The sequence below is a fragment of the Myxocyprinus asiaticus genome, chromosome 32 (assembly GCF_019703515.2).
Source record: "Myxocyprinus asiaticus isolate MX2 ecotype Aquarium Trade chromosome 32, UBuf_Myxa_2, whole genome shotgun sequence".
In the NCBI taxonomy this organism is placed as follows: domain Eukaryota; kingdom Metazoa; phylum Chordata; class Actinopteri; order Cypriniformes; family Catostomidae; genus Myxocyprinus; species Myxocyprinus asiaticus.
Genome location: NC_059375.1, coordinates 10119588 through 10133039, shown reverse-complemented (window position 1 = coordinate 10133039; position 13452 = coordinate 10119588). Strand labels below are relative to the sequence as shown.

The following is a 13452-nucleotide window of genomic DNA, read 5'->3' as shown; positions in this document are numbered from 1 at the left end:
AATTTATGTTGTAGAACAAAACATCCACATATCGTCAAGTAACGTTTACCACAGACTTTATTTTTCTAATAAGTTCAAAAACTTCATTATAAAAACCCATAGGAAAAATCTCAAGGGACCCATGTCGAATTCTCTTCCGGGTTCATGTCGAATTCTCTTCAGGGTTTTTGGACTAAAAGCTGAACAGATCTATTGCTTCCTGGTTTCCATGAGATCAGAATCCGTGTCTCTGAGTATGCTCGTGCAATGCGCTATTAGTAACACCCCAAGAAAAGGTAAACAAGTTTGCATTGATGCAAAAGTGTCTGATAGGGGACGACGCTTGTCAGTAACTTGGCAGAATCGATTTCAGGGTACCAAACATTCTATAGCAACATGATGATTCATGTGTGATCATACTGAATATTGTACACTTCAGTTTCTATCCAAATGTACAACAATATACTGTACATGCACACTTTATGTAAAAATACCAACAAATACGAATGAGATCATCCTGAGATTTGATAATTATTTACCTTCCTCGGCAAACAAAGTCAAGCCCACAGTTGAACGCAAGTGCTGTTCAGAATTCCAACAACATGCTTTGAAAATCACTGTCCTTCATTTTAGTTTACTGAAATGCTGGCAAAAAAAAGAAACCAGTATAAACCTACCGTTAGGGCTCTCTTCATCTATGGCTACAATGGTGGCAGGCGGGCCTGTTCGGGACAGCTTGCACTCTGAAAATCAAGGACACATTGTAAAAAAAGGAAATGACAAAAAAGAGACATCAGAATTTCATCAAGTCTAGACCATGGCGTAAATCAAACCAAACAAGACATTTCAATTTCAGTCCACATTATGTCACACAACCCACACATAAAACAGGATCTATGAGTACTATAACCTATCCACCACTGAGACCGCAGGAACACAGGTCAAAGATAGTTTTACAAAATGACTTCTTTATGTATATTGCAGGACTGTTACCAATGGGGTTGCTAAGGGTTAATAGAGTTGTGAGTAAGAGTAAGGGAATGATAAGATTCATGGTCTTACCTTCATACTGCCAGTCTGGAACCAGAGATAGTGTCATCGACAGAGAGCACGATAATGAGTGATAGAGAGAGAGAGACAGAAGAGAAAGGAAACAAAAAATCTAATTTATTTGGACATACAGTATAAAGGGAATAAGAGACAAAAGAGACATTTATTTACAGCTTAAGAAGACAAGCAGAGCTGCTTGGTAGTGGTGTACACCACTTCATACCTACAGTAGCTAAACCTTAAAGGAACAGTTCACTCAAAAATGAAAATTCTGTCATTTGCTGACATTGGCATTGATGCTTGCTTACAAATCAACCACTGGTTCCACGCTCCCCTGTCTACATGCCCTCCAGAAGCTTATGATTGACGGATGAACAGCACCTTGTGGTGCCATCTCACAGAGGCACAAAATCGCTTTCTCAGACTTTCACTTCCACCGTTCCTAGCTGGTGAAATGACCTTCCGAACTCCACACGAGCAGCTGATTCTCTGACTATTTTCAAGAAACAACTAAACATGCATTTTTTTCGTGAGCACTTGACCCAGTCCTATTAATGCACAGTCTTCGTTCCTCATAAAAAAAGTTCTCACTCCATTATTTCACCATTGTCTCTCACCTTCCTCCTTACTTGTACTTCTAATGAGCAATTTGAAACTTTTTATTGCAGCACTCCTCATGTTATTTTCCCCTTATTTCCTTGTCTGCAAAATGGATAAATGTACACTCACTGAGCATTTTATTAGAAACACTACACAAATACTGGTTAGGCCTCCCATTTCTCTCAAAATAGCCTCAATTCTTTGTGGCATGGATTCCACAAGAGGTTGGAAACATTTCTTTGAGATTCTGGTCCATGTTGACATGACTGCATCACACAATTTCTGCAGATTGGTCAGCTGCACATTTGTGCTGCAAATCTCCCATTCTACCACATCCCAAAGCTGTTCTATTGGATTCAGATTGGGCCACTGAAGAACAGTGAACTCATTGTCATGTTCATGAAATCAATTTGAGACAACTTTTGCTTTGTGACATGGTGCATTATCATGCTGGAAGTAGCCATTAGAAGATGGGTAAACTGTGGCCATGAAGGGATGCACATGTTCATCAACAATACTCTAATAGGAAGCCTGGGTAGCTCAGCAAGTATTGATGCTGACTACCACCCCTAGAGTCGCGAGTTCGAATCCATGGCGTGCTGAGTGACTCCAGCCAGGTCTCCTAAGCAACCAAATTGGCCCAGTTGCTAGGGAGGGTACAGTCACACGGAGTAACCTCCTCGTGGTCGCGATTAGGGGTTCTCGCTCACAATGGGGCGTGTGGTAAGTTGTGCGTGGATCGCGGAGAGTAGCATGAGCCTCCACATGCTGTGAGTCTCCACGGTGTCATGCACAGCAAGCCACGTGATAAGATGTGAAGATTGACTGTCTCAGAAGCGGAGGCAACTGAGACTTGTCCTCCACCACCCAGATTGAGGTGAGTAACCGCGCCACCACAAGAACCTGCTAAGTAGTGGGAATTGTGCATTCCAAATTGGGAGAAAAGGGGATAAAAAAAAATAAAATAAACAAACATACTCTAATAGGTTGTGGCATTTAAGAGATGATTGATTGGTATTAACAGGGTCAAAGTGTGCCAAGGAAACATTCCCCACACCACTACACCACCGCCATCAGCCTGGACTGTTGACACAAGTCAGGTTGTGTCCATGGATTCATGCTGTTGGCACCAAATTCTGACCCTACCATCTGTGTGCCAGAATTGGAGATTCATCAGACCAGGCTACGTTATTCCAGTCTTCAACTGTCCAGTTTTGGTAAGCCTGTGCCCACTACAGCCTCAGTTTTCTGTTCTTGGCTGACAGAAGTGGAACCCGATGTGGTCTTCTGCTGTTTTAGCCCATCTGCCTTCTGTTCTGTGCATTCTGAGATGCTATTATGCTCACCACAATTGTATAGAGTGGTTATTTGAGTTACCGTAGCCTTTCTGTCAGCATGAACCAGACTAGCCATTTTCCATTGATCTCTTTCATCAACAATGCATTTCCTTCAACAGAACTGCCGCTCACTGGATGTTTTTTGTTTAAGCACCATTCTGAGTAAACACTAGAGCCTGTTGTGCATGAAAATCCCAGGATATCAGCAGTTACAGAAATATTCAAGCCAGCCTGTCTGGCGCCAAAAAACATGCCACGGTCGTAATCATTGAGATCACATTTTTCCCCATTCTGATGGTTGATATGAACATTGACTGAAGCTCCTGACCCGTATCTGCATGATTTTATACACTGCACTGCTGCTACACGATTGGCTGATTAGATAATCACATGAATATGTAGGTTTACAGGTGTTCCTAATAAAGTGTTCAGTAAGTGTAAATGTAAATGTATATGTACATTTATTTAATTAAAGCCCTTTGCGGTTTAATAATCGCACAAGGTCATATTGCGATTTCAATTTTATTTTGAATAATTGTGCAGCCCTAGTCCTAATATACCTAACCCCAACCCTAACCATAAAGTAACTTTAAAATCAAAGAGATATGATTGGTTGAGAAGATTGTTGGTCAAGCTCCAACCCAAGCCTGAGTCCTAATGTGTGAAATCTTACTGAATGAAAGAAATGTTGCTGAAGGACCAACAAGGATGTTGATCCAGGATTATGCCATGTCTATAAAAGTCTTTCATGCATTAAGAACAACAAGTACATGACTGACACTAATATAATTTATTTAAAAATAGTGATTGCATTTTTAAGAGCCAAGGACTAGCCATTAGCAAATGTGCTTCAGAAATCTTGAGTGGGAGACATGTTTTAATTCAGCCCTATATACATTAATTGTCAATAAAAGGACAACAACGGGGCCTGGGTAGCTCAGAGAGTAAAGACACTGACTACCACCCCTGGAGTCACATGTTTGAATCCAGGGCATGCTGAGTGACTCCAGCCAGGTCTCCTAAGCAACCAAATTGGCCCGGTTGCTAGGGAGGGTAGAGTCGCATGGGTTAACCTCCTCGTGGTCGCTATAATGTGGTTCACTCTCGGTGGGGCTTGTGGTGAGTTGTGTGTGGATGCTGCGGAGAATAGCGTGAAGCCTCCACACGCATTACATCTCCGTGGTAACGCGCTCAACAAGCCATGTGATAAGATGCATGGATTGACAGTCTCAGACGCGGAGGCAACTGAGGTTCGTCCTCCGCCACCCAGATTGAGGCGAGTCACTACGCCACCACGAGGATTTAGAGCGCATTGGGAATTGGGCATTCCAAATTGGGGAGAAAAATAAAAAAATATATAAATAAATAAAAGGACTACAAATGTCCAAAATAAAAAAGAAACTTCACATCCCATGCCAATACAACACCCCCCCCCCCCCACCCCCCCACCCCATTTGATAACACCCAAATGTCAATCAACATTTGAATTTATGAATAAATGAATTTATCAGGTATTTAGCCATTGCTTTTTAATCTGTTGAGGGCTGTTCACATGTTTGCAATTAAATCTGTGTAAATTTTGTGCTCTAGCATCACCAAACGGAATTGCAAAAATAATTGCTGTTTTCAAAAAGATTCCACAAAACTCCCCTTGTTGTCAATTTGTTGTACAAACAGACAGTACCGCCCCTAACTCACATGATTGGTCGAGTCAATGTTGCTCTGTCAGGCTGGATGGACCACTCAAACAATTGGGGAATCAAATGAGATCAAATTACTTATAGTTGACTCTTTGGATATTAAGCTTGAATATTGAAAAGATTTTAATATAAAAAAATAAATAAAAAAAAAATAAAAATAAAAAATACAAATAATTACACATAAGCTGTAAAGGTGCAATCACTACAATTTCTACACACAATCAAACGTTTTCAGTTACAGATATTACTGTAGGAAGGTTCTATTTGCAGTCAGCCATTAATAATAATTTATTTTCAGACGTGAAAGTTTCCAAAAACAGTGGATTATTAATATTCAACTGGTCATAAGATCTCAAAATTGCACCTGCACCACATAAAAAATCAGCTTTTCTCATGTGAATGTACATTATTTTAAACATACACACTTTTTTTTTTTTTTAAATACTATTTATTTCTGTTTAAAAGTTTAGCAATTAGCAAGAAATCACAAAGTGCACCTTTAAAAAATCTAGATAAAGCGAAACAGACTGGAACACAATTCCGATGCACTTCTTTTTAAAAGTTTGACTAAAAAAGACAGCGTCTTATAAAATCAATGCTCATGGCTCAAGACATTAAACATTGTACATATGTCATAGTACAAGTTGAAAGTTGCAAATATGTTATTGTTTGTTATGACATATGCACAGTGTTGGAGATAATCTGATTACAAATTAATTAGTAATCTAATTGCTTTGTAAGTCAAAAGTATTGTAACATTACATTTTAAATACTTGTAATCAGATTACAGTTGCTAACTTTCAACTAATTGAATTACTTATTAGTGTGTGTATATATATATATGTATTAGAGCTGTCGTAATACATATATATATATATATATATATAAATGCATTAATCACGATTAATGCATTTACTGTTAATACAGCATAAACCAGCATAAACACTTGCTGGGAGGGTGGAACCTTTGTAATGTATTTGCCCCAGAGTCATTACAGTGATGGACACACACAACAGCACTTCCCTGTCATGATAAAATGATGGAGAAAGGACCTCTTAGTGCTATTTTATGTACAAAACAAGACCAGATGGGACTTTTGATAGAAATCAAATATTTTCAGCCTATGTAAGGCGCATTTTAATTACCACTGAAGCATGGCAATTCTTAACTATTACTCCGCTTTTCCCGTGGAGTTCAAAGTGGCACTGGACGCTGGCGTTGACGCTCTGATGAGAATCATGAACACAGCTTCACGATTTCTGTAGGAAAGCAGATAGTCACAGTCTACCGGCAGATTAATATTGTGGAGGATGAGAGTTTAAGAGATTTAATGCCCATTGCAATAAATACTAAACCCATGGGGACTAAAGCCATCTTTACACAGCAAAGGTGGCACAGAAGGTACAACTGAAGAGGCAATTATGTGTATTTTCACAATGTAGGAATAAATGCATGTACACAGCAGCTGCAAATGCATAACTAATGTTATGAGAAGAATATTTGGTAACATTTTACAATAAGGGTACATGAATAATCATGAATTAATACCTGAATTATTACTTACTTCAGAATGAATTAATGATAAATTAAGACATGAACTAATAAAGAACTAATGAAGAGCTAACTTTAACTATGACTGGAGTCATATGGATTCATGCATGAATAACGTCCACCTTAATTACATGTTAGTACATGTTTGATAGTGAATGCATTACTTAACATTGGATAGTAAACTCTCAAAATGTTACATCAAATATTTTTTGCATTACATGTTAAATCAAACAGGCTTTATCAGAAAGAATACGCATTACTTCAACCTTGAAATAAACATGCATTTTTAATATTAATATGCATTTACAAACTTTTGCTTTCTGCAGTTTCCCCACAAACATCATAAGATGACACAGGGTTATTATTTTAATGATCCTTATCAAACATAGGAAAACATATTAATAATTGCCGATTATTTGATCTCAACCCGATTTGCACCATTGTCCCTTTACCTTCATATTTACCTTGTTTAATATTTACCATATTTACAGTTGTCCAAAATTTACACACACTTAGGTTGAAGTCATTAAAACTAAAAAATTTTAACCACTCCACAGATTTCATATTAGCAAACTATAGGCTAATTGGCTAATTGGAGTCAACTGGAGGTGTACCTGTGGATGTATTTTAAGGCCTACCTTCAAACTCAGTGCCTCTTTGCTTGACATCATGGGAAAATCAAAAGAAATCAGACCTCAGAAAAAAATCTGTCTGGTTCATCCATGGGAGCAATTTCCAAATGCCTGAAGGTACAACGTTCATCTGTACAAACAATAGAATGCAAGTATAAACACCATGGGACCACGCTGCCATCATACCGCTCAGGAAGGAGACGCATTCTGTCTCCTAGAGATTAACGTAGTTTGGTGTGAAAAGTGCAAATCAATCCCAGAACATCAGCAAAGGACCTTATGAAGATGCTGGAGGAAACAGGTAGACAAGTATCTATATCCCACCTGGTCTCAAGATGGCACCGAGTATGGCTGCTGCGTTGCGAGCTCTGACACAACATGGTAGTGTTTTGTTTGTTTTGTTCACAATTCTTATGTTTTTTGTCTTGGATGTTGTCTGCCTTATTGTCTACGACAGACAAACACTTTTGGACATTGATTCAGCAATTTCACACCGTAAACCGGACTTCAAATTCCTCAATGCCGACCCGCTGTTTACAAACATGCAAGCGGAGCCCTTTGTCTGGGCAGTCCGGACGCGGAAACACAAAAGGAAAAGGGGAAACAGAGCCACCGTTCTCATCAGAGTAAGACGCCGTGCAAATCGACCCCCGCTACCCACTATTCTACTGGCAAATGTTCAGTCTCTGGATAACAAGCTCTGCGAGCTGAAAGCACGGATCTCTTTCCAACGAGAGACGAGGGACTGCTGCATTATCTGCCTTACGGAAACTTGGATGTCTGCGGAGATTCCAGACTCAGCCATTGAACCTGTGGGGTTCTCCGTGCACCGAGCGGACAGAGCGAAAGACCTCTCAGGTAAAAGCAGAGGTGGTGGTGTATGTTTTATGATCAACAAATCCTGGTGTGATCAGAGGAACATTCATTCTATCAAGTCTTTCTGCTCTCCTGATCTGGAATTTCTCATGCTTCTGTGTCGACCATTCTGGCTACCGAGGGAATTCACAGTGGTCATTATCACAGCTGTGAACATTCCCCCACAAGCCGACACAGACCAGGCAATCAAGGAACTGTATGGGAGTATAAGTGAGCAGGAAACCGCGCACCCTGAGGCTGCGTTCATTGTGACCGGGGACTTTAATAAAGCCAGTTTCAAATCAGTTGCACCAAAATACCACCAGCACATTAGTTTCAACACACGAGGGGACCGGGTTTTGGACCATTGCTACTCTCCCTTCCGGGATGGCTACAAATCCCTCCCCCGCCCACCATTTGGCAAATCCCGGACCACTCTTCCATTCTGCTTCTGCCCACTTACAGGCAGAAACTGAAACAGGAAGCACCCACCCTCAAAACGATCCAGTGCTGGTCGGACCAATCAGACTCTATGCTACAGGACTTTTTGATCACACGGACTGGGAGATGTTCCGGTCTGCCTCTGATGACGACATCGAGCTTTACACTGATAACGTATTGTGTTCCATCAAAAAGTGCGTGGAGGACGTGGTTCCGACCAGAACAATACGGATCTATCCGAACCAGAAACCATGGATAAATAGCGATGTTCGTGCGGCACTTAAACTATCAGAACAGCAAAACGCCAGTACAGGAGCAAGATTGAAGGACAGTTTAACACCACCAACTCTAGAAGCATGTGGCAGGGAATTAACATCATCACGGACTTTAAAGGGAATAAAAACTCCGCCATGAACACCGCTGCCTCTCTCCCGGATGAGCGGCCGAAGCTACAGAGGTTAGTTCACTCTCCGTCTCTGTAGCGGATGTAACCCGATCCTTCCAACGGGTGAATATCTGCAAAGCCACGGCCCAGACGGCATTCCGGGCCGCGTCATCAGAGCGTGCGCGAACAAGCTGGCTGGTGTTTTTACAGACATTTTCAACCTTTCCCTCTCTTTGTCTGTAGTCCCCACATGCTTTAAAACATCCACCATTGTGCCTGTTCCAAAGCAATCAAAAATAATTTGCTTAAATGACTGGCGTCCTGTTGCTCTGACCCCCATCATCAGCAAATGCTTTGAGAGACTAATCAGAGATTACATCTGCTCTGTGCTGCCTCTCTCTCTTGACCCGCTGCAGTTTGCTTACCGCAACAACCGCTCTACTGATGATGCCATTGCATCTACAATACACACTGCTCTCTCCCACCTGGAAAAAAAGAACACTTATGTGAGAATGCTGTTTGTAGACTACAGCTCAGCATTCAACACCATAGTGCCCTCCAAGCTAGATGAGAAACTCCGGGCTCTGGGCTTAAACAGCTCGCTGTGCAGCTGGATCCTGGACTTCCTGCCAAGCAGACGCCAGGTGGTTAGAAAAGGCAGCAACATCTCCTCATCACTGACCCTCAACACTGGAGCCCCACAGGGCTGTGTTCTCAGCCCACTTTTGTATTCCTTGTACACACATGACTGTGTGGCAACACATAGCTCCAATGCCATCATTAAGTTTGCTGATGACACGACGGTGGTAGGTCTGATCACTGACAATGATGAAACAGCCTACAGAGAGGAGGTGCACACTCTGACACACTGGTGTCAGGAGCACAACCTCTCCCTCAGCATCAGGAAGACAAAGGAGCTTGTGGTGGACTTCAGAAGAAAAGACAGAGAACACAGTCCCATCACCATCAATGGAGCACCAGTGGAGAGAGTCAGCAGCTTCAAGTTCCTGGGTGTCCACATCACTGAGGAACTCACATGGTCCATCCACACTGAAGTCGTTGTGAAGAAGGCTCATCAGCGCCTCTTCTTCCTGAGATGGCTGAGGAAGTTTGGAATGAACCGCCACATCCTCACACGGTTCTACACCTACAATGTAGAGAGCATCCTGACTGGCTGCATCTCCGCCTGGTACAGCAATAGCACTGCCCACAACCGCAAAGCACTGCAAAGGGTGGTGCGAACTGCCAGACACATCATCGGAGGTGAGTTTCCCTCCCTCCAGGACATATATACCAGGTGGTGTGTGAAAAAAGCTCGGAGGATCATCAGAGACTCCAGCCACCCGAGCTATGGGCTGTTCTCACTGCTACCATCAGGCAGGCGGTATTGCAGCATCAGGACCCACACCAGCCGACTCCATGATAGCTTCTTCCCCCAAGCAATCAGACTTTTGAACTCTTGATCTCCCACGATCAAAATACATCAGCACTGCACTTTATTACTCTTACTCTTATATCTCAAACCGGACTGTCATAAATTATATTATTATTATATATATTCTCTCGGTACTATCAACCAACAGCCTGAATGTCAACACAGTACAATACAACCTACTGTACATTCTATATATACTACTATATATACTTTTTTATTTTTTTATTTTTATTGAATAATGTGTATCTATATTGTGTGTATTGTATACTGTACAGTGTATGTTATTATTTGTATATTGTTGTGTGTAATTATGTGTATATTAGACTTTAAATTGTGCTGTGTTAATTTGATGTTATTGTAAATTGGTATATGTCTCATCACTGTCACGACTGCTATGTTGATCGGAACTGCACCCAAGAATTTCACACACCATTGCACTTGTGTATATGGCTGTGTGACAATAAAGTGATTTGATTTTGATTTTATTTGATTTATATCCACAGTAAAACGAGTCCTATTTCAACATAACCTGAAAGGCTGCTCAGCAAGGAAGAAGCCACTGCTCCAAAACCGCCATAAAAAATCCAGACTACAGTTTGCAAGTGCACATGGGGACAAAGATCTTACTTTCTGAAGAAATGTCCTCTGGTCTGATGAAACAAAAATTGAACTGTTTGACCATAAAGACCATCGCTATGTTTGGAAGAAAAAAGGGTGAGGCTTGCAAGCCGAAGAACACATGGGGGTGGCAGCATCATGTTGTGGGGGTGCTTTGCTGCAGGAGGGACTGGTGCACTTCACAAAATAGATGGCATCGTGAGGAAGGAAATTTATGTGGATATATTGAAGCAAAATCTCAAGACATCAGCCAGGAAGTTAAAGCTCGGTCGCAAATGGGTCTTCCAAATGGACAATGACCCCAAGCATACCTCCAAAGTTGTGACAAAATTGCTTAAGGACAACAAAGTCAAGGTATTGGAGTGGCCATCATAAGGCCCTGACCTCAATCCGATAGAAAATGTGTGGGCAGAACTGAAAAAGCATGTGTGAGCACGGAGGATTACAAACTGGACTCAGTTACACCAGTTCTGTCTGGAGGAATGGGCCAAAATTCCAGCAACTTATTGTGAGAAGCTTGTGGAAGGCTACCCAATACGTTTGACCCAAGTTAAACAATTTAAAGGCAATGCTACCAAATACTAACAAAGTGTATGTAAACTTCTGATCCACTGGGAATTATTCTGACATTTCACATTCTTAAAATAAAGTAGTGATCCTAACTGATTTAAGACAGGGAATGTTTTCTACAATTAAATGTCAGGATTTGTGAAAAACTGAGTTTAAATGTATTTGGCTAAGGTGTATGTAAACTTCTGACTTTAACTGTACCACTTAGTTCACTCATCATCCAGACCATATCAGAATCAGTATCAGAATCAGAATCAGCTTTATTGCCAAGTATGCTTACACATACAAGGAATTTGTCTTGGTGACAGGAGCTTCCAGTGTACAACAATACAAAAACAATACAAAAATAGCAGCAAGACATAGATAATAAAAAAAATAAAAAAATAAAAAAATAATTATACACATAATTATTCCAGTGTAGCAAGCAGCAAGACATAGATAATAATAAAAAATAAAACTAATTATACACATACGTACAGACACACACATACATACATACACACATACACATGGGTAGTGCAAATCTAATGCGATCTGTTATGTACAGTGTAAATACAAATCTGTTATGTACAGTGCAAATGTTTTTTTTTGTTTGTTTTTTTGTTTTTTAGAGGAATGAAATGGCAGAAGAGGTTGGATGTGTTGGATAAATATAAGAAAGACTAAACTGTGTATTGCACATAGTTATTGCTCAATGGGGCAATTTATCTGTTCATGAGATGGATAGCCTGAGGGAAAAAAACTGATCTTGTGCCTGACGGTTCTGGTGCTCAGAGCTCTGAAGCGTCGGCCAGAAGGCAACAGTTCAAAAAGGTAGTGGGCAGGGTGAGTGGGGTCCAGAGTGATTTTTCCAGCCTTTTTCCTCACTCTGGAAGTGTACAGTTCTTGAAGGGGGGGCAGGGGACAACCAATAATCCTCACAGTAGTCCGAACTGTCCTTTGTAGTCTTCTGATATCTGATTTCGTAGCTGAACCAAACCAGACAGTTACTGAAGTGCAGAGGACAGACTCAAAGACTGCTGAGTAGAACTGTATCAGCAGCGCCTGTGGCAGGTTGAATTTACTCAGCTGGTGAAGGAAGTACAACCTCTGCTGGGCCTGTTTCACAATGGAGTCAATGTGGGTCTCCCACTTCAGGTCCTGAGAGATGGTAGTGCCCAGGAACCTAAATGACTCCACTGCTGCCACAGTGCTGTTTATAATGGGGAGGGGGGTCAGTGTTGGGGTGTTCCTCCTAAAGTCCATAATCATCTCCACCGTTTTGAGCATGTTCAGCTCAAGGTTGTTTTGACTGCACCAGACAGCCAGCTGTTTAAACTCCCTTCTGTATGCAGACTCATCGTCATTTCGGATGAGGCCGATGACAGTGGTGTCATCTGCAAACTTCAGGAGCTTGACAGAGGGGTCCTTGGCGGTACAAATAGGAAAGAGTGCTCTTGTTACTGGATCAGTATTTGGTTTTTATTATGTGTCATTATTTTACATGATTACTTGGTAAGTTTCATTAAAAATTAAAATGATGTTGCTGTTGATGATGATGATGATGATGATGATGTGGACATTTATGAATATAAATCAACAAATAATTTGTTGAACTTCATCCAAAGCGAGTGCATTTAGCTAACTTTCTGCCTAGAACTACAGTATTTGGAGAGTTCGTTTCTGTAGGGGCACTTATAAGCACTCTACTGTTGGTGTTAGCTGTTTGCCACGCTTCTCTTTACTGGCATTTTTAATCTGAAAATATTGGTTGCTTTGTTAGACCGAATACAGTAAGGGTCACACGCATCATGTTATGTGCAATGCTTAAATGTATTTTGTTATTTGAACATTTTATGTATTAACATTAGCCTATTAGCATTGACATCCAGTGAGATTTCGCAACCAACTTCTTGAGGTATCACCCTGGGATGCTTTTTAAACAGTATTGAAGGAGTTCCCATCTATGTTGGGCACTTATTGGCTACTTTTCTTTATTATTTGATCCAAGTCATCGATTTCAAAACCTTTTTTTTAAATTAAATTTTAGTTTTATAATGAAATAAATTAATATGGTGGCACAATTATATTTTTGTCTACAAAACTAATTTCAAACATTTAAGCATACACCTTCAGATCAAAAGATTTTTAAGATCATGAGAAACATTTCAGTCAAATGTTTCAAAACTTTTCACCGGTAGTGTATATATTTTTTAATCATAGAAAAGCATGGATGATGCACATAGGGTCATTCATAGAAAATGCCTTAACCCTGTGAGGGCCATTGTTGTAATATTACAACAATTATTTTGAGCTATCC

At 40.7% G+C, this 13452-nt stretch overlaps 1 protein-coding gene across 1 annotated transcript in view; it reads right to left on the bottom strand.

The window, feature by feature from the left end:
• LOC127422864 (protocadherin-15-like) overlaps nucleotides 1-13452 on the bottom strand; it is a 427222-nt gene that overhangs the window by 368831 nt on the left and 44939 nt on the right. Inside the window, exons 4-5 of the mRNA XM_051666673.1 lie at nucleotides 1042-1056; nucleotides 657-722 (exon numbers count right to left, since the gene is read on the bottom strand). Coding sequence (XP_051522633.1) covers nucleotides 657-722; nucleotides 1042-1056 — 81 coding nt within the window. The remainder of the gene's footprint in view (nucleotides 1-656; nucleotides 723-1041; nucleotides 1057-13452) is intronic.